This window comes from Cetorhinus maximus, chromosome 11 (genome assembly GCF_964194155.1).
Source record: "Cetorhinus maximus chromosome 11, sCetMax3.hap1.1, whole genome shotgun sequence".
In the NCBI taxonomy this organism is placed as follows: Eukaryota; Metazoa; Chordata; class Chondrichthyes; order Lamniformes; family Cetorhinidae; genus Cetorhinus; species Cetorhinus maximus.
Genome location: NC_135889.1, coordinates 4496059 through 4517268, shown reverse-complemented (window position 1 = coordinate 4517268; position 21210 = coordinate 4496059). Strand labels below are relative to the sequence as shown.

The 21210-nt window shown below is 47.1% G+C and overlaps 1 protein-coding gene across 1 annotated transcript in view; it reads right to left on the bottom strand.

The window, feature by feature from the left end:
* Nucleotides 1–19348, bottom strand: part of ndufa10 (NADH:ubiquinone oxidoreductase subunit A10) — a 79756-nt gene extending 60408 nt beyond the window's left edge. The window contains exons 1-4 of the mRNA XM_078551419.1: nucleotides 19237–19348; nucleotides 17251–17419; nucleotides 5334–5549; nucleotides 1873–1959 (exon numbers count right to left, since the gene is read on the bottom strand). Of these exons, the coding sequence (XP_078407545.1) occupies nucleotides 1873–1959; nucleotides 5334–5549; nucleotides 17251–17419; nucleotides 19237–19305 (541 nt within the window). The 5' untranslated portion in view covers nucleotides 19306–19348. The remainder of the gene's footprint in view (nucleotides 1–1872; nucleotides 1960–5333; nucleotides 5550–17250; nucleotides 17420–19236) is intronic.
* Nucleotides 19349–21210: the final 1862 nt, after the last annotated feature.

The following is a 21210-nucleotide window of genomic DNA, read 5'->3' as shown; positions in this document are numbered from 1 at the left end:
TTTCTGGTGATGGTGGGGGTGCGAGGAGGGGAGGGCGGGGGAAGAGGTGGCAAGTGTGCGTAGGAATCAAATTCCTCCATTTTACATCTATGTGGCCGAGAGAGTAACTGACCTCCTCCCAGCCTGTACCAATGTCACTTTGAGCTGGGAGGTTGGCAGGCGCATAAGAAAATCAATCTGCGAGTTACTCCTCTCTTCACCTGAGCTCATGGTCACTGTTTCCTCACAGCAGCAGGACCGAGACCATGGGTCAAAGCTGCCTCTTGCTGACATGGCATAGCCGGCTGGTCCTTCAGCCAGCCACCCGAGGAGACGACACTGAACATCTCCTCACTCAGTCTTTGGTTTATGGAATAGACTGTAATACGTAAGCAGGGACCGCCATCAGGCTAACGCACGTAATTCCAACAGCTTGTCGCACAACTGAAGGTGGAAAGGGGACATTGGGAGAAAAATAATTCCACCCCTTTTTTTAGCGCGCCTATTCCAGTGCCTCTATGTCCTTTTTATAAACATGGAGACCAGAACTGTTCACATTAACGCTAGAAGTGCGGTCTAACCAAGGAACAGAGTAAAGGCAGTTACTCAGATTAGCAAATGGTGCCCCACACGGACTGGACCTGGGCCCACTGTCGTTCACCATCTACATAAACAATCTGGACTCGGGAATCGGAAGGACAATTTCAAAATTTGCGAACGACACCAGATTGGGGGCTGCAATCAACACAGGTGAGGGCCGGAACAAAATACAAGATGATATTAACAGGCTGCCAGAGTGGACCTTCCGGTACAACGAATCAGGTGGTCAGAGGCTCCTTGGAAAATGAATGTCGAAATGAAGCCGAGGAAATCGGGGATACAGAAACACCATTTATTAAAAGTAGCACTGCAGGTTGCTAAAGCCAGAAATAAGCCGGACAAAACACTGGGGTTCGCTTCTAGACGGATAGAATTGAAAGGCAGAGAAGTTGTGTTACTCAGCCTTGATTAGACCACACTTGGGGGTTCGGTGCACACTTCGAGGTGTCATATTATAAAAGGATTTGGAAGTTGGAGAAGGTGCAAAATAGATTTTCCAGAACGGATAGCGTATACCTGGCTGAAAAATCCAACAGCTTAGTGCTCCTATTTATAGAAAAAGAGAAGACTGAGGGGTGACCCAATTTAAGTCTTTAAGATCATGAAAGGATTTGATAGGGTAGACATAGGGAAAATGTTTCCACTTGTAGTTGGGACCGAAAGGGGGCTGGGGACCGTAAGTAGAAGACAGTCATTAATGAATCCAATAAAGAATTGAGGAGGAACTTCTATACCCAGAGTGATGGGAATTTAGAACTGTCACAGGGCGTGATTGAGATGAACGGCAGGGATGCACATAAGGGGAAGCTAGATAAGTGCATGAGGGAGAAAAGAGTACAAGGATATACTGATTGGGCTAAATGAAGAAGAGTAGGAGGCAACTTGTGTGGAGCATGAACACTACCAAGGATCTATTGGGCTGAAGGGCTTGTTTCTGTGCTGTAAATAGTTTATAATATACAGAACAGAAAGCATAATCAGGCAGGGTACACACTTATAATTATTTGACTGCCCTTGCCTTTGACCCTCCCATTCCACAACTGTAGAATAGAGGTGAGAGAAAATACTCGATCTCAGCACTGTGGGAGTACGCGAGCAACCTCTTGATGCTGCGACTTTCAAATGAAGGTGGCTGCTTGGACAAAGCTGCGGGTGCCTGCAGAATCATGGCCCGACAGCGATCACTGTTTTCAGCGAAAGAGGGCGATTAAAAGCCAAGCTCAAGACATCCTCTTGGGCAGTTGGGGAACACAGAGAATGCAGGGCATCGCTGGTATAAAAGGTGCTGCTTACACTGCTTTCGGATATAGCCTTGTCTGTTCATCGCTTCGAGGAAAACAAAGTCACTGTAGGGCGACCGTTCCAACACGACACCTTGCCCTAGAGGTGCAAACACAAATAGATCAAAATGCAATTCCGTTGACAACTTTCCACCCCCCCCCCACCCCCGATTGTTGACTACACTGTGATATAACTGACAGGATCCGTCTGATGTATGTTACTGTAGTTTTTCACTTGGAGAAACTCTCTATATCCCTTTTAATTGCCTCGACTCCAATCCTTAGATCTGTCATCAAAATTTCATCTATCGCGTACCCATTGTCAGTTCACAACATACGTCAACGTTAACACTGGACAGCACAGCTGAAGCACCCTTGATGGGTAAGTGCGTTTATCCAGCGAGTTCCTGAATAGCCCGGTTGAGTTTGTCGGTCTGGCCTCAACAGCGAGGGAGGGCACTACATGTTGCCTCACCGCCGTGGGTCAAAGGAGACAAAAGTGACCCAGGTTTCCTGCTGATGATTGTGAGCCAGCCAACATCACTAAAAATTAACATCCGCGGATGATCGGAACAGGGGTAGCTTTTTGTGGATGATTATGGAATTGTGGTAGACATGCAATGCCTGGACCCACCCGTGATGAAGGAATGGCTGCTTTAGTGAGCTGAAGGCAAACAGCAATCATGGAAACACACCATGTCATAACCATGTCAAATAGTGAAACTGTCCCAAGTTACTAGCCAGTGCTAGCTGTGCTTAACTATATGCGTGCATATAAACTTCACCATGAAGTTAAAGTTACCACATTCATCATAAGCGTTCCAGCAAAATTTATTGTGCATGCAAGTGTTGGCAGCCTCGGCTTCACAAAACATTCTTGGCTACTGACGGTAGCAACACTGGAACATAGGAGCAGGATTTGGCCATTCAGCCCCTCAAGTCTGCCCCACCATTCAGTGAGGTCAAGGTTGATCCATATGTTAACTCCGTCCACCTGCCTTGGCTCCACATCCTTGACTAGCAAAAGTCTACTAATCTGAGACCTAAAGTTATTAATTGAGTTAAGATCTGCTGCTTTTTGTGGGGCAGTGTCCCACCCTTCCACCGCTGTGCGCATGAAGAAGTGTTTCCTATTTTCACTCCTGAAATGCCTGGCTCTGACTTTAAGATTGTGTCTCCTTGTCCTCGAGTCCCTCACCAGCAGAAAAACGTTTCTCTAACTTCCTTCCACAATCCTAAAAACCTCAATCAAATCAGCACCTCCTTATATTCCAGGAAATACAAGCCCAGTTTACCTCATCTCTCCTCATGACCTGACCTTTGGAGCCTTGGTAACATTCTGGTGAGTTAATTCAATGTGAATTCCATCAGTTGCCATGGTGCGATTTGATCACATGTCCCCAAAGCATCAGCCTGGGTGTCTAGATTACTGGCCCATTGATATTACCACTACACCACAGACTCCCTTCGGGGAGTCCAGATAAACTACGTCCACACTCTCCTGTCCACTATTTTAGTTACTTAGAAACTTCAGTTAAGTTCACTAAACATGAGCTATCTTTTATAAAGGTTCTCTGTTTCTCTCAAATAAAGTGCTCAGTCACTCTGCCTCTAATTACAGAGTCCCATAATGTCCACATAAAAGATGTGACTAACTGGTCTATAGTTTCCTGTTTTCTCTCTCACCATTCTTAAATGATGGGAGTTACATTTCCAATCTAAAAGAGACAATTCATAAATAGAGCTCACTTCAGAGGATTATGGCAAAGCATCTTCAATCTTCTCACCCATTTCCTCTGAAACCCCAGGTACAAAACCGTCAGCTGCTGGGGATTTGACAGTCTTTAGTGCCGTTATTTTCCTAACACACTCTCCTTGCTAACATTAAGCTTAGTCAGTTATAGGTGCCTTGTATCAAGCTAATGTTTATCAACACCTCACATTATTTATCTGTAGTTTTATCCAATACAGCTTTGACCATTTTGCTGTTGTCAGTGTCTCCCTCACCTCGTTGAAGTTAGCCTCACTGTCATGAAGCTATTACTATATAATATTACTGGAAAATATTTCTCTTTTAAAATAGAGGTTTAGTCTGTGTGTGTGTCTTAATTGGATTAAAGCCAGCTAGTCTGGGTGCTTTGATATGTACTAGTTTTGATATGGAAGAGAGATAGCGGCATTTGCATTTTTTGAATAGAGCATTCAAGAAGTGGGGTGAAAACTGATATCTATCTGGCAGATACCAAGCAACATGTTTATATTACTAATAAAATTGATACTATGAAAGGGGTTTTATTGTTAGAGGTTTAGTTCAGAGGTTGTTGATACAATGAGAATGAACATTCAATCAGTAGTGGTAGGTATAACATTAGCAGTTTTCGGGTATGCAGAGAAGGGGGTGATGTAAGATCAAAAGGCAACTGCAAGCCTCTAACTGGCTCCACTGGAACCAAAGTGAAAAGAACCTAATTTTGAATTCGTAAGGTGAAAATGCTTTGCCTGGTGTTTAGTTAAGTCTATGGGCTGCTGTTGCCGTAATGGGGATTAGTTTGGGATTTTGTTAAAAGTGATGATAGTAGTAATCGGAAGCCATGTGTATGTATATTTTAACCTGCGTAAATTAATAAAATGTTTAATTTAGTTTAATGTAAAGCCATGAGGACTGGCGGTGTGATTCCTGAATTTAGAGTCGCATCTCAAACATAACACCTAAAATTATAGGTTATGACAGTCGTTTAAAGTTTCCCTCTGAGAATTTTAAACAACTCAGCTTTACCAAATGCATCGGTCATAACATTCACCACAATCTAGAATCTCAACCACTGTTAAATTTCTACTTTTCAAACCATGCATTGAATTCAATCATTTGATGGCTGCCGTTAAATATTTCCTCACTGTGAAGATAACTAAATCTGCCTGTCTTCTTGCTGGTTCTAGGATATATTGCTCCAGAATATTATCCTGAATGCACTCAGAAAACAACTCAGTACCTTTCTGACTTGAGCTACTCTGCTCTTCCTATCTTACAGCAAAATTAAAGTCTCCCATGCAAATAACTTTTGTTTTTGTGATGAGCTTCTGAACGAACACATTCTGCCACTTCATTGCTCTCAGTAATGTCAAGGCATCCCACCAACCAGCATGGCGATTGCAGATTCAACATACTAATACATTTACAAATAACCTAGTTTACTAAGAGGCAGCCAAAAGTCAAACTTCCACAGTGAAACGAATCATTCGAGTTCCAAAGTATGAGATGGTAGATAAGGAGGGTGTAAGTCTCGAAAGATAAAACTTCAAATGCTTTAGGGTAATCAGTAACCAGAGAAAGATGAATTCATCATTGCTTTTAAGTATTTATCTCAACAAATTAAGAGTCGCCCTTAATGGAGTCAAATCTGCAGCATTGGAATATTTAGATTTGTACTGCTGGCTTTTGGAAGAAAAGTGAACAAGTTCTTTTCAGATTCACACCTGTTTGGAGAAGGTGCTCCAGAGCGTCAGAGTACTGCAGGGTGCGAAGGTGGTACATCCAGTTCTGCAGCCGGTAGGAATTGCCGTCAGGAGATTTGGGATCAGTATAAAACTTTTCCACACTGCAGTTGCCGTTGAATATGGTACTCAACTTCTGGCCATCACCTGTCTTCCTGTCCCAGTAATGCACGTCAACCTCAGGGATGTATAACATGCCTAAAGAAAGCAGAGTGTTGATAAGTTGCAGTGAGAACACAGTTCTGAAAAGGAAGAAACAAAATGCTTTTAGATAGCATGTTTCACAACTTCGTGACATTTCAAAGTACTTCAGAGTCAAGTAAATACTTTTGAAGTGGTCGTTTACAGTTACAGAAAATGGCATTAAAAAAATTACATGGACCATGATGGGGGCTGTCACTGGACTAGTAATCTAGAGGCCCAGGCTAACGCTCTGGGAACATGGGTTCAAACCCCACCTTGGCAGCTGGTGAAATTCACATTCAATTAATTAAACCAGGAATGTAAACGGTGACCATGAAGCTATCATCGATTGTCATGAAAACCCATCTGTTTTGCTAATGCCCTTTAGGGAAGGAAATCTGCCGTCCTTACCCGGTCTGGCCTAGATGTGACTCCAGGCCCACAGCGATGTGGCTGGCTCTTAACTGCTTTCACAGGGCAATGTGGGATGGGCAACAAATGCTAGCGACGTCCCTATCCGATTTGTTTAAATTATCCGCTCAATGTAATAAAAGGAGAAAGGATGCCTAACTTCCCTGGCAGCGCAGCACAGAAATGAACCTCAAGGTACGGCACACAGACCTGGAACATCTCAAATTCAATTCCTGGTCTCTCTGGAGCCATCCAAACAAGGGTTCATTGTAGAGTGCCTCAGCATCCACGAATTGGGAAGATTTGATTCACCCTACATGGCCTTCAGAAACAGCTGAAGGCACTGGATACAGCAAAGGCTTTGGGCCTGACAACAACCTGACAGCAGTGCTGAAGACTTATGCTGAAAAACTATCCATGCCCCTAGCCAAGCTACTCCAGTAGAGCTACAACATTGGCACTTACTTGACATTGTGCAAAATTGCCCAGGTATGTCCTGTCCACAAAAGGCAGGGCAAATCTAATCCATACTCCGCCAGTTTTTTAAAAATTCATTCACGGGATGTGGGCTTCACTGACTGGGCCAGCATTTATTGCCCATCCCTAGTTGGCCTTCAGAAGGTGGTGGTGAGCTGTCTTCTTGAACTGCTACAGTCCATGTTGTGTAGGTACACCCATAGTGCTGTTAGGAACAGAGTTCCAGGATTTTGACCCAGCGACAGTGATGGAATGGCTGATATATTTCCAAATCAGGATGTTGAGTGACTTGGAGGGGAACCTCCAGTTGGTGGTGTTCCCATCTATCTGCTGCCCTTGTCCTTCTAGATGGAAGGGTTATGGGTTTGGAAGGTGCTGTCTAAGGAGCCTTGGTGAGTTCCTGCAGTGCATCTTGTAGATGGTACACACTGCTGCTACTGTGCATTGGTGATGAAGGGAGTGAATGTTTGTGGATGTGGTGCCAATCAAGCGGGCTGCTTTGTCCTGGACGGTGTCCAGCTTCTTCAGTGTTGTGGGAGCTGCGCTCATTCAGGCAAGCGGAGAGTATTCCATCACACTCTTGATTTGTGCCTTTTGACGGTGGACAGGTTTTGGGGAGTCAGGAGGTAAGTTACTCATCGCAGGATTCCTAGCCTCTGACCTGCTCTTGTAGCCACAGTATTTATATGGCTAGTCCAGTTCAGTTTCTGGTCAATGGTAAACCCCAGGATGTTGATAGTGGGGGATTCAGTGATGGTAATGCCATTGAACATCATGGGGTGATGGTTGGATTCTCTCCTGTTGGAGATGGTCATTGCCTGACACTTGTGTGGCTCATACGCTACTTGCCAGCCTAAGCCTGGATATTGTCCAGGTCTTGCTGCATTTGGACATGAACTGCTTCAGTATCTGAGTCGTCGTGAATGGTGCTGAACAGTGTGCAATCATCAGCGAACATCCCCACTCCTGACCTTATGATGGAAGGAGGATCATTGATGAAGCAGCTGAAGATGGTTGGGCCTTGGACACTACCATGAGGAACTCCTGCAGTGATGTCCTGGAGCTGAGATGATTGACCTCCAACAACCACAACCATCTTCCTTTGTGCTGGGTATGACTCCAACCAGCGGAGAGTTTCCCCCCGATAAGCATTGACTTCAGTTTTGCTAGGGCTCCTTGATACCACACTCAGTCAAATGCTGCCTTGATGTCAAGGACAGTCACTATCACCTCACCTCGGGAGTTCAGCTCTTTTGTGCATGTTTGAATCTAGACTGTCATGAGGTCAGGAGCTGAGTGGCGCTGGCGGAACCCAAACTGGGCGTCAGTGAGCAGGTTAGTGCTAAGCAAGTACCGATTGATAGCACTGTTGATAACCCCTTCCAATACTTTACTGATAGTCGAGAGTAGCCTGATAGGGCGGTAATTGGCTGGGTTGGATTTGTCCTGCTTTTGTGTACAGGGCATACCTGGGCATTTTTCCACATAGCCGGTTAGAAGCCAGTGTTATAGCTGTACTGGAACAGCTTGGGTAGGGGTGCAGCATGTTCTGGTGCACAAGTCTTCAGTACTATTGCCGGGTTATTGTCAGGGCCCATAGCCTTTGCAGTATCCAGTGCCTTCAGCCGTTTCTTGATATCATGGGAAGTGAATCGAATTGGCTGAAGACTGGCATCTATGATGCTGGGGACCTCCGGAGATGGCCAAGATGGATCATCCACTCAGCACTTCTGGCTGAAGATTGTTGAGAATGCTTCACTCTTATCTTTTCCACTGCTGTGCTGGGCTCCTCCATCATTGGGGATGGGGCTACTTGTGGAGTCTCCTCCTCCAGTGAGTTGCTTAATTGTCCATCACCACTCATGACTGGATGTGGCAGAACTGCAGAGTTTAGATCTGATCAGTTGGTTGTGGGATCTTAGCTCTGTCTATCGCTTGCTGCTTATGCTATTTGGCACACTAGTAGTCCTGTTTTATAGCTTCACCAGGTTGACATCTCATTTTCAGGTATGCCTGGTGCTGCTCCTGGCATGCCCTCCCGCACTTTTCATTGAACCAGGGTTGATCCCCTGGCTTGATGGTAATGGCAGAGTTGGCGATATGCCGGACCATGAGGTTACAGATTGTGTTCGAGTACAATTCTGCTGCTGCTGATGGTCCACAGCACCTCATGGATGCCCGGTCTTGAGTTGCTAGATTTATTCAAAATCTATCCCATTTAGCACAGTGGTAGCGACACACAACACGATGTGGGGTGGGTATCCTTAATGTGAAGGCGGGACTTCGTCTCCACAATGACTGTGCAGTGGTCACTCCTACTGATACTGTCATGGACAGATGTATCTGTGGCAGGCAGGTTGGTGAGGATGAGGTTAAGTATGTTTTTCCCTCTTGTTAGTTCCCTCACCACCTGCCGCATACCCAGTCTAGCAGCTATGTCCTTTAGGACTCGGCCAGCTTGGTCAGTAGTGGTGCTACCGAGCCACTCTTGGTGATGGACATTGAAGTCCCCCACCCAGAGTACATTCTGTGCCCTTGTCACCCTCAGTGCTTCCTCCAAATGGTGTTCAACGTGGAGGAGCCCTGATTCATCAGCTGAGGGAGGGCGGTACGTGGTAATCAGCAGGCGGCTTCCTTGCCCATGTTTGACCTGATGCCATGAGACTTCATGGGTTCCGGAGGCAATGTTAAGGACTCCCAGGGCAACTCCCTCCCGACTGTATACCACTGTATTACTGCCACCTCTGCTGGGTCTGTCCTGCCGGTGGGACAGGACATACCCAGGGATGGTGATGGTGGTGTCTGGGACATTATCTGTAAGGTATGATTCCGTGAGGGTGACTATGTCAGACGGTTGCTTGACTAGTCTGTGAGACAGCTCTCCCAATTTTGGCACTAGCCCCCTGATGTTAGTAAGGAGGACTTTGCAGGGTGGACAGGGCTGAGATTGCCGTTGTTATTTCTGGTGCCTAGGTCGATGCCGGGTGGTCCGTCCAGTTTCGTTTCTTTTTTGTGTCTTTGTCGCAGTTAGTTACAACTGAGTGTCTTGCTCGGCTATTTCAGAGGGTATTTAAGAGTCAACCACATTGCTGTGGGTCTGGAGTCACATGTAGGCCAGACCAGGTAAGGACGGCAGATTTCCTTCCCTAAATGACCAGTCTACTCTCTATCATCAAAATGATAGAAGGTGTTGTTGACAGTGCTATCAAGCGGCACTTACTCAGCAATAACCTGATCACCAACGCTCATTTTGGGTTCCATCAGGGTGACTTGGCTCCTGACCTCATTACACTTTGGTCCAAACATGGACAAAAGAGCTGAACTCCCGAGGTGAGGTGAGAATGACATCAAGGCAGCATTTGACAGAGTGTGGCATCAAGGATCCCTAGCAAAACTGGAGTCAATGGGAATCAGGAGGAAAACTCTCCGCTGGTTGGAGTCATACCTAGCACAAAGGAAGATGGTTGTGGTTGTTGGAGGTCAATCATCTCAGCTCCAGGACATCACTGCAGGAGTCCCAAAGGGGAGTGTCCTTGGCCCAACCATCTTCAGCTGCTTCATCAATGACCTTCCTTCCATCATAAGGTCAGAAGTGGGGATATTCAATCCATCCATCTCCCTGGCAACTGCCTGAGGCTGAACCAGACCATGGTGTCACATTTGACCCAAGATGAGATTCTGACCACAAATCTGTGCCATCACGGAGACCGCCAACTTCCACCAGGGTAACACTGCCCAAATCTGCCCTGCCTCAGCTCATCTGCCGCTGAAAACCTCATCCAAGCTTGCGTTGCCTCGAGACTGTACTATCCGGATGCACTCCTGGCCAGCCTCCCACCCTCTAAAAGCTAAAGCCTCATCCAGAACTCCGCTGCCTGCATCACAAATCGCACCAAGTCTATCCACCCATCGCCCACTGTATTCGCTGACCTATACTGGCCTCCTGACTCAGAGGTAAGTGTGCTAGCAATTGAGGAACTGAACTGTGGTTCAGTGAGCAACACTCTCGCCTCTGGGTCAGAGGCTGTGGGTTTGGGCCTCACTCCAGGTAAACGAATGCAAAAAATACGTGGCAGACACTCCTAGCGCAGTGACGAAGGTACACTGCGCTGCCGGAGGTGCTGTCAGATAGCTTAGATAGGGTAAGGTGGCGGGAGAAAAATTGGCGATTCAGTACAATGTGGAAAAATGTGAACTTGCCCACTTCGGCAGGAAGAATAGAAAGGCAGAATATTAATTAAATAGAGAGAGAATGCAGACAGCTGCACTACACAGAGATCTGGGCACGTGAATCACAAAAGTTCTTTTGCAGGTACAGCAAATAATTAACAAGGCAATTAACAATGGCCTTTATTGCAAGGGGAGTTGCTTATACAAGGAAGGAGGTGTTGTAGCTGTACAGGGTCTTAATTAGATCACATCTGGATTATTGTGTACTGTTTCGGTCTCCTTACTTAAGAAAGGATATCACTGCATTAGAAGCAGTTCAGAGAAGGTTCACTTGCCTGATTCCCAGGATGAAAGGGGTGTCTTATGAGGAAAGGTTGATAGGGTGGGCCCTTATCCACTGGAGTTTAGAAGAATGAGAGGTGATCATATTGAAACATCCAAGATCCTGAGAGGACTTAACAGGGTGAATGCTGAGAGGATGTTTCTTCTCGTGGGGAGTACAAAACTAGGTGATACAGTTTAAAATTAGGGGTTTTCCATTTAAGAAGGAGATGAGGAGGTTTTTTTTTCTCTCAGAGGGTCGTTCGTCTGTGGAACTCTCTTCCTTAGAAAGCAGTGCAGGCTAGGTAATTGAATGTATTCAAGGCTGAAGTAGATAGATTGTCGATCAACAAGGGAATCAAGGATTATGGCGCATCTGCGAGGCTGAGAGCTACGTGGATAGCACGTTCAGAGGGGTGGTCACACCGCAGTTTAGGAGCCCGGAGGCAGAGAGGCAATGGGTGACGCTAGTCAATCCAAGGGAACTAGTGAGTCCCTGGGGTCCCGCTCGCGAATCGGTTTTCCATTTTGGATGCTGGTGAGGGCGTTGGATTCCTCAGAGCAGTGCAATCAGAGCCAGGTTTGTGGCACCACAGGCAGCTCTGCTGTACAGGCAGGGAGCAAGAGCAGTAGTGATAGGGGATTCATTATTTAGGGGAACAGACCAGGCGTTTCAGTGGCCGTAGATGTGACTCCAGGATGGTATGTTGCCATCCTTGTGCCAGGGTCAGGAATGTCACAGAGTGCCTGCAGGACATTCTTCTTGGGGAGGGTGATCAGTCAGAGGTCGTGGTCCACGTTGGTACTAATGACTTAGGTAGGAAAGGGGATGAGGTCCTGAAAGCAGATTTTCGGGAGCTAGGCAGGAGATTGAAAAGCAGGACCTCTAAAGCAGTAATCTCAGGATTACTCCCAATCCCACGTGCAAGCGAGTACAGAAACAGGAGAACTGAGCGATTGAACATGTGGCTGGAAAGCTGGTGTAGGTGGGAGGGCATCAGATTTCTGAGGCACTGGGACCGGTTCTGGGGAAGATGGGACCTGTACAAGTCGGACAACCTACATCTGAACAGGACTGGGACAAATATCCTCACAGGGAGATTCGCTAGTGCTGTTGGAGGAGGGTTTAAGCTAGATTGGCAGGGGCCGGGGAATCTGAGGGCAAATTCAAAGCAGGGATCAGGAGGTGGAGAATTAGTGAGTGGCTCTGAAAGACAGAAGCACAGGTTAAAAAGTGTACAGCACAGGAATTTGGCAGTGTTACAAGGTGTATATGTAAATGCAAGGAGCATAGTAAGTAAAGCTTGTGAGCTGAGGGCACAGATAAACACATGGCAGCATGATATCATCACTATAATGGAAAATTGGCTTAAAGAGGGGAAAAAATGGCAGCTCAACATCCCTGGATATAGGGTTTTCAGGCAGGATGGAGAGGAGGATAAAAAGTTGGGGGTGCAGCACATTGGTTAGAGAATCAATTACAGCTGTGAGGAGGGATGATGTACTAAATGAAGAACAAATGAGACCATATGGGTTGAGTTCAGAAATAAAAAAGGGGCAGACACATTGCTAGGAGTGTACCAAATAGTGGAAGAAAGTTAGAAGAGCAAATATGCAGGCAAATTTCTGAGTGCAAAAATAATAGGTCAGTAATCGTTGGGGACTTCAACTGCCCTAATATCAATTGGGATACGAACAGTGTGAAGGGTACAGCGGGCCAAAAATTCTTGAACTGCATTCAAGAGAACTTTTTTAGCCAGCGTATAGCAAGCCCAATGAGAGGGGGTGCAATTCTAGATTTAGTCTTAGGAAATGAAGCTGGGCGAGTGGATGGAGTAGCAGAGGGGGATCATTTTGGAGATGGTAACCATAATATAGTTAGATTTAGCATCATTATGGAAAAAGACAAAGATAGAACAGGAGTAAAAGTTCCAAATTGGAGAAAGACAAATTTTACAAAGCTGAGAGGTGAGAGTGGACTGGATACAGCTACTAGGAGGGAAAACAGTGTCTTATCAGTGGGAAGCATTCAACAGTGAGATTCTAAAGGCACTATCCCTATAAAGAAAGAGTGGTACTGTCAAATCTAGAGCCCCCTGGTTATCCAGGAGCATACAGGCCAAGATAAAGCAGAAAAAGAAAGCCTATGACAGTCACAAAAAGCTTAATACTGTAGAAAGGCTAGAGGAGCATAGAAAGTACAGGGGTGTAGTAAAAAAGGAAATTAGGAAAGCAAAGAGAGGATATGAAAACACATTGGGTTCTTGGCTTAACTGTCAAAAGATGTTTTACCAGTACATTAAGAGCGAGAGAATAACTAAGGAAAGGGTAGGGCCTATCAGAGATGTACATGGTAACTTGTGTGTTGATGCCGAAGATGTGGGCAGGGTTCTCAATGAGTACTTTGCTTCAGTCTTCACTGAGGAGAGTGATGATACAGGCATTCTAGTTAATGAGGAGGAGTGTGAAATATTAGATACAATAAGCATAATGAGAAAGAAAGTAATGAAGGGACTGAGGATCATTTTCCAATCCTCACTCGATACAGACGAGGTCCCAGAGGATTGGAGGGTCTGCGAATGTTGTGCCATTATTTAAAAAGGGTGCGAGGGATAGGCCAGAAAATTATAGGCCGGTCAGTCTGACTTCGGTGGTGGGCAAATTATTGGGAACAATTCTGAGACACAGGATAAACTGTCACTTAGAAAGGCTCAGATTGATCAGGAATAGTCAGCATGGTTTTGTTGGGGGAAGATCGTGTCTTACTAACTTAATAGAATTTTTTGAGGAAGTAACAGGGATGATTGATGAGGGTAGTGCAGTGGATGTTGTCTCCATGGATTTTAGTAAGGTATTTGACAAGGTCCCACATGGTAGACCGGTCAAAAAAATGAGGTCTCATGGGATACAGGGGAAGGTGGCGAGTTGGATCCAAAATTGGCTCAGTGATAGGAAACAAAGGGTAATGGTCAATGGATGTTTTTGCGAATGGGAAATGGTTTCCAGTGTGTTCCACAGGGCTCAGTGTTGGGGCCCTTGCTCACCCTTGCTCACCTCTCTTCTATTTTTCCTTAGTTCTGTTGAAGAGTCATATGGACTCGAAACGTTATCTGTGTTCCTCTCCGCAGATGCTGCCAGACCTGCTGAGATTTTCCAGGTATTTTTACTTTTATACTAAATTTAGATGCAGCTACGTTCAAGTTTCCCTGTAAAAAACATTAGAAGAACTTCCACAAACCACATTACCTGTGCCTGAACCACAACCACTGTCAATGTGGCACATAGGGGGAGGCGGTGGCATAGTGGCATTGTCACTGGACTGGTAATCCAGAGATATCCAGTGGCAATGCTCCAGGGTCAATCCAGGGACCCTGGTTCGAATCCCACCATGGAAGATGGAATTTGAATCCAATAAAAATAATCTGGAGTTAAAAGTCTAATGACGACGTAAAAATGCCCCTTTAGGGAAGGAAATCTGCCGTCCTCAACAAGTGTTGTATAATGTGGTTAGAAAGCCAACCAGTTGCATCAAACTGCTAAAAGTTAACAGAAAAGGAATGAAACTGGATGGACCTCCCTGCATCGACCTAGGCACCAGAAATGAAAACAGCAAACCCAGCTCTGCTGGGCCCGGAGAAGCCCCCTTTACTAACATTATGCCAAGATGGGGAGAGCTGTCTCATCTTACAGATAATGTCCCAGACAGAACAATCCTTGGCTATGTCCTGTTCCCCCAGCAGCAGTGGCAGCACAGTGGTATACGGGAGGGAGTTGCCCTGGGAGTCCTCAACATTGACTCCAGACCCCCATTAAGTCTCATGGCGTCTGATCAAACATGGGCAAGGAAACCTCCTGCTGATTATCACGTACCGCCCGCCCTCAGCTGATGAATCAGTGCTCCACCATGTTGAACACCTCTTGGAGGAAGCACTGAGGGTGGCAAGGGCACAGAATGTACTCTGGGTGGAGGACTTCAATGTCCATCACCAAGAATGGCTCAGAAGCACAACTACTGGCCGAGTCCTAAATGACATAGCTGCTAGACTGGGTCTGCAACGGGTGGTGAGGGAACCAACAAGAGGGAAAAACATACTTGACCTCATCCTCACCAATCTGCCTGCTGCAGATGCATCTGTCCATGACAGTGTCAGTAGGAGTGACCACCGCACAGTCATTGTGGAGACGAAGTCCCACCTTCACATTGAGGATACCCTCTGTCACGCAGTCTGGCACTACCTCAACGAAATGGGATAGATTTCGAATAGATCTAGCAACTCAAGACTGGGCATCCTTGAGGTGCTGTGGGCCATCAGCAGCAGCAGAATTGTACTCGAACACAATCTGTAACCTCATGGCCCGGCATATCCTCCACTCTACCATTACCATCAAGCCAGGGGGTCAACCCTGGTTCAATGAAGAATGCAGGAGTGCATGCCAGGAGCAGCACCAGGCATCCCTAAAAATCAGGTGTCAACCTGGTGAAGCTACAACACAGGACTACTTGTGTGCCAAACAGCATAAGCTGCAAGTGATAAACAGAGCTAAGCGATTTCATAACCAACAGATCAGATCTAAACTCTGCAGTCGTGTCACACCCAGTCATTCATGGTGCTGGAAGCATTCACAACAATATTAAGCCACAAGTGCAAGTGGGTGATCCATCTCGGCCTCCTCCGGAGCTCCCCAGCATCACAGATGCCAGTCTTCAGCCAATTCAATTCACTCCACTCCATGTGATATCAAGAAACGGCTGAAGGCACTGGATACTGCAAAGGCTATGGGCCCTGACAACATTCTGGTAATAGTACAAAGACTTATGCTCCAGCACTTTCCACACACCTAACCAAGCTGTTACAGCACAGCAACAACACTGGCATCTACCCGGCTATGTGGCAAATTGCCCAGGTATGTCCTGTACACAAAAAGCAGGACAGATTCCACCTGGTCAATTACCGCCCCATCAATCTACTCTCCATCATCAGTAAAGTGATGGAAGGGGTTATCGACAGTTCCTATCAAGTGGTACTTGCTTAGCAATAACCTGCTCACTAATGATCAGTTTGGGTTCCTCCAGCGCTACTCAGCTCCTGACCTCATGACAGCCTTGGTTCAAACATGGACAAAAGAGCTGAACTCCTGAGGTGAGATGAGAGTGACTGCCCTTGACATCAAGGCATCATTTGACTGAGTGCGGCATCAAGGAGCCCTAGCAAAACTGGAGTCAATGGGAATCAGGGGGAAAACTCTCCGCTGGTTGGAGTCATACCTAGTACAAAGGAAGATGGGTGTGGCTGTTGGAGGTCAAACATCTCGTTTCCAGGACATCACTGCAGGAATTCCTCAGGATCGTGTTGTAGGCCCAACCATCTTCAGCTGTCAGGGTCTGAACTGGACCAGCCATATAAATACTGTGGCTACAAGAGCAGATCAGAGGCCAGGAATCCTATGATAAGTAACTCACCCCCTGACACCCCATAGCCTGCCCACCATCTACAAGGCACAAGTCAGGAGTGTGATGGAATACTCCCCACTTGCCTGAATGAGTGCAGCTCCAACAACACTCAAGAAGCTTGACACCATGCAGGACAAAGCAGTCCGCTTGATTGGCACCACATCCACAAACATTCACTCCCTCCATCATTGACACACAGTAGCAGCAGTGTGTACCATCTACAAGTTGCACTGCAGGAATTCACCAAGGCTCCTTCGACACCACCTTCCAAACCCACGACCACTACCATCTAGAAGGACAAGGGCAGCAGACACATGGGAACACCACCAGCTGGAAATTCCCCTCCAAGTCACTCACCATCCTGTCTTGGAAATATATCGCCGTTCCTTCACTGTCACTGGGTCAAAATCCTGGAACATTCTCCCTAACAGCATTGTGGGTGTACCTACACCACATGGACTTCAACGGTTCAAGAAGGCAGCTCACCACCACCTTCTCAAGGGCAATTAGGGATGGGTAATAAATGCTGGCCTAGCCAGAGACACCCACATCCCATAATTGAATTTAAAAAATAGCCTCCTTTAAAAGCAAGATTTGTTCGATTGTGTCCAGGGTTCTGGGAAAGATTTCTCAGCTTTACTTGTGATAATTCACCATTTCCAGGAGATGACGTTAGAGCGTTAACATAAGCTGTGGTTGTTCACTGCAACATATTTCAGCCCAACTTACCTTATTCTCCTGTGGCACAATAACTACCATCAATTGCACCACATCTGCAACCCAAACCACACGAGAGAGCAACATGGAGCAAAACAGAAATCTTCAGCACAGATAATGGAGAAACATTCAACTTTTGCTGTGTGAAGAATAGCCCCAGCGCTTTACCTAGTTTGTCAGCCAAGCTTTTTGCCAAGGCAGCTTTGCCAGAAGCCAGGTTTCCGTCGACGGTGATGATTTTACTGTTCTCCTTGAACTTCTTCATCGTTCTTTCACCCAGCATGTAGGCCCACCAGCCATACTTCAGCTCTCTGTGGGAGCTCATATGGATCCGAGCCTGGGGTACAATGCAGAAAAACAGTTCATGAGACATGCAGGGAAACACGTTCCCTTTCACTTCACATAGCTCTTTTTAACAACTGGCCTTTGGGACTGATTCATGGGGATTATAAATGATAAAAGATGGGCAGGGTTGGATTTGTCCTGCTCTTTTGTGGACGTGGCATACCTAAGCAATTGTCGGGTAGATGCCAATGCTGTAGCTGTACTGGAACAACTTGTTCTGGAGTACAAGACTCGAGTGCTATTGCCGTAATGTTGTCAGGCCCATAGCCTTTGCAGTGTCCAGTGCCTTCAGCCGTTTCTTGATATCACCTGGAGTAAATTGAATTGTCTAAAAACTGGCATCTATGCTGGGGACCTCCAGGGGAGGCCGAGATGGATCATCCACTCAGCACTTCTGGCTGAAGAATGTAGCAAATGCTTCACCCTTATCTTTTGCACTGAGGTGCTGGCCTCCCCCATCATTGAGGATGGGGACATTTGTGGAGCTTCCTCTTGAAGTGAGTTGCTTAATTGTCCACCACATTCACGGCTGGATGTGGCAGGACTGCAGAGCTTAGATCTGATATATGGTTGTGGGATCGCCTAGCTCTGGCTATCATTTGCTGCTTATGCTGTTTGGCACACAAGTAGTCCTGTGTTGTAGCTTCACCAGGTTGACGCCTCTTTTTTTAGGTATGCCCAGTGTTGCTCCTGGCATGCCCTCCTGCACTCTTCATTGAACCGGGGCTGATCCCCTGGCTTGATGGTAATGGTAGAGTGGGGGATATGCCAGGCCTTGAGGTTACAGATTGTGTTCGAGTACAATTCTGCTGCTGCTGATGGTACACAGCACCTCATGGATGCCCAGTCTTGAGTTGCTAGATCTGTTCTGAATTTATCCTGTTTAGACGCTCACTGCCAGTCTCGCCAGTGTATTATGTTTAAAAGAAAAAAACCGTCACCTTGTTGAATCTCTCCCCCCCTAATATCCTCCCTCCCCCAGTGACCTCCACCACCCGCCAGTGACCACCCCCACCCGCCAGTGACCTCCCCCACCCGCCAGTGACCACCCCCACCCCCCAGTGACCACCCCACCCCCCAGTGACCTCCCCCACCCCCCAGTGACCACCCCCACCCCCCAGTGACCTCCCCCACCCCCCAGTGACCTCCCCCACCCCCCTAGTGACCTCCCCCACCCCCTAGTGACCTCCCCCACCCCCCTAGTGACCTCCCCCACCCCCCTAGTGACCTCCCCCACCCCCCTAGGGACCTCCCCTTCCCCCAGGGACCTCCCCCTCCCCCAGGGACCACCCCCTCCCCCAGTGGCCTACCCCCCAGTGACCTACCCCTACCCCCCAGTGACCTACCCCCTCGACCTTCCCCCTCCCCCAGTGACCTACCCCCTCGACCTTCCCCCTCCCCCAGTGACCACCCCTAACCCCCTAGTGACCTCCCCCTCCCCCTCCCCCAGTGACCACCCCCTCCCCCAGTGGCCTACCCCCCAGTGACCTACCCCTACCCCCCAGTGACCTACCCCCTCGACCTTCCCCCTCCCCCAGTGACCTACCCCCTCGACCTTCCCCCTCCCCCAGTGACCACCCCTAACCCCCTAGTGACCTCCCCCTCCCCCAGTGACCACCCCCTCCCCCAGTGGCCTACCCCCCAGTGGCCTACCCCCCAGTGACCTACCCCCTCGACCTTCCCCCTCCCCCAGTGACCTACCCCCTCGACCTTCCCCCTCCCCGAGTGACCTCCCCGTGACCTTTCTCCCTTCCCCCTCCCCATCACCTTCACTTCCCCCATGACCTTCCCGCTCCTCGGTGCCCTCACCTCACTCCCCCCGAGTTTTGGGGGCGCTCGGACTCTCCGAGCAGCCGCCAGCAGCCTCCGCGCCGCCATCTTGTCCGAGGTCCTTCCTCACTCGCCGGCGCGCACGGAGCTGCAGAAGCGGCCAGCGCGGTGCCTGATACAACTGCAAAATCAATTAAAACCCCTCCCTCCAAATACCCCCAATAACTCCCCAAATACCCCTAATAATCCCCAAATACCCCTAATAATCCCTCCAAATACCCCCAATAACTCCCCAAATACCCCTAATAATCCCCAAATACCCCTAATAATCCCTCCAAATACCCCCAATAACTCCCCAAATACCCCTAATAATCCCTCCAAATACCCCCAATAACTCCCCAAATACCCCAAATAATCCCTCCAAATACCCCCAATAACTCCCCAAATACCCCTAATAATCCCTCCAAATACCCCCAATAACTCCCCAAATACCCCTGATAATCCCTCCAAATACCTCAAACAATCCCCAAATACCCCTAATAACTCCCAATAACTCCCCAAATACCTCAAATAATCCCCAATAACTCCCCAAATATCCCAATTAATCCCCAAAATACCCCAATAATCCCCCAAATATCCAAATTAATTCGCAAAATATCTCAAATCATCCCCAATAACTCCCCAAATACCCTAATATACTCCCAAATACCTCAAATAATCCCTAGAATATCCCAAATAATCCACCCAGATACCCCAATAACCCTCCAAATACTCCAACAATCCACCCAAATACCCCAATTAATCCCCAAAATATCCCCAATAATCCATCCAAATACACCAATAACCCCCCAAATACCCCCAATAATCCACACAAATACCCCAATAACCCCCCCAATATCCCCCCAAACCCCTATTAACCCTCAAAACACCCCCAATAATCACCCAAATACCCCAAATAATCCCCCCAAATAGCCCCATCAACCCCCAAATACTCTCAATAATCCACCAAAATACCCCATGTGTCCCCCAAATGCTCCAATAATACCCCAAATACCCTCATTAATCCCCAAAATACCCCCAATAATCCATCCAAATACCCATTGACCCCCAAATACCTCATTAATCCCCAAAATACCCCCAATAATCACCCAAATACTCCAATAATCCCCCAAATACTCCAATAATCCCCCAAATACCCTCAATCCCCCAAGCACCCCCAATAATCCACTCAAGTACCCCAATAATCTCCCAACTATCCCAACAACCCCCCAGACACTCCAATAATCCACTCAAATAGCCCAATAATCCCCCAAATACCCCAATAATCCACCAAACACCCAATAATCTCCCCGATGCCCCCAATAACTCCCTAAATACCCCCAATGATCTCCAAAATGTCCCCAATAATCCCCCAAAATCCCAATAATCCACCAAATACCTCAATAATCCCCCAAATACTCCAATAATCCCCCAAACACCCCAATAATCCCCCAAATACTCCAATAATCCCCCAAATACCCCAATAATCCACCAAATACTCAATAATCCCCCAGACACCCCCAATAACTGCCTAAATACCCCCAATGATCTCCCAAATGTCCTCAATAATACCCCAAATCCCCTAATAATCCACTCAAATACCCCCAATAATGCCCAAATACACTAATAAACCACCCATATACTGCAATAATCCACCCAAATACCCCCAATAATCCCCCAAATACCCCCAGTAACTCATCAAAGTACTCCAATATCAACCCTGAATACTCAGTAGTCCCCATGTGGTAATTTGATGTGTAATACACCTTTAAGAAGAATGTTATAACAGAAGATCACATGATCTTAGTATCCAATAGGAGAGTAACATGGGTTACCTCAGTAGTCAGAAGGCTATAGTTAGAGTCTGTAGTGTAGAGACAGGGTTTGAGTTGAAAGCACACAAGTGTAGCTGCTGAATACCTTTGTAAATAAACAGAATGTGTTCCACCTAAGAAGCGTCTAATGACCTACTCT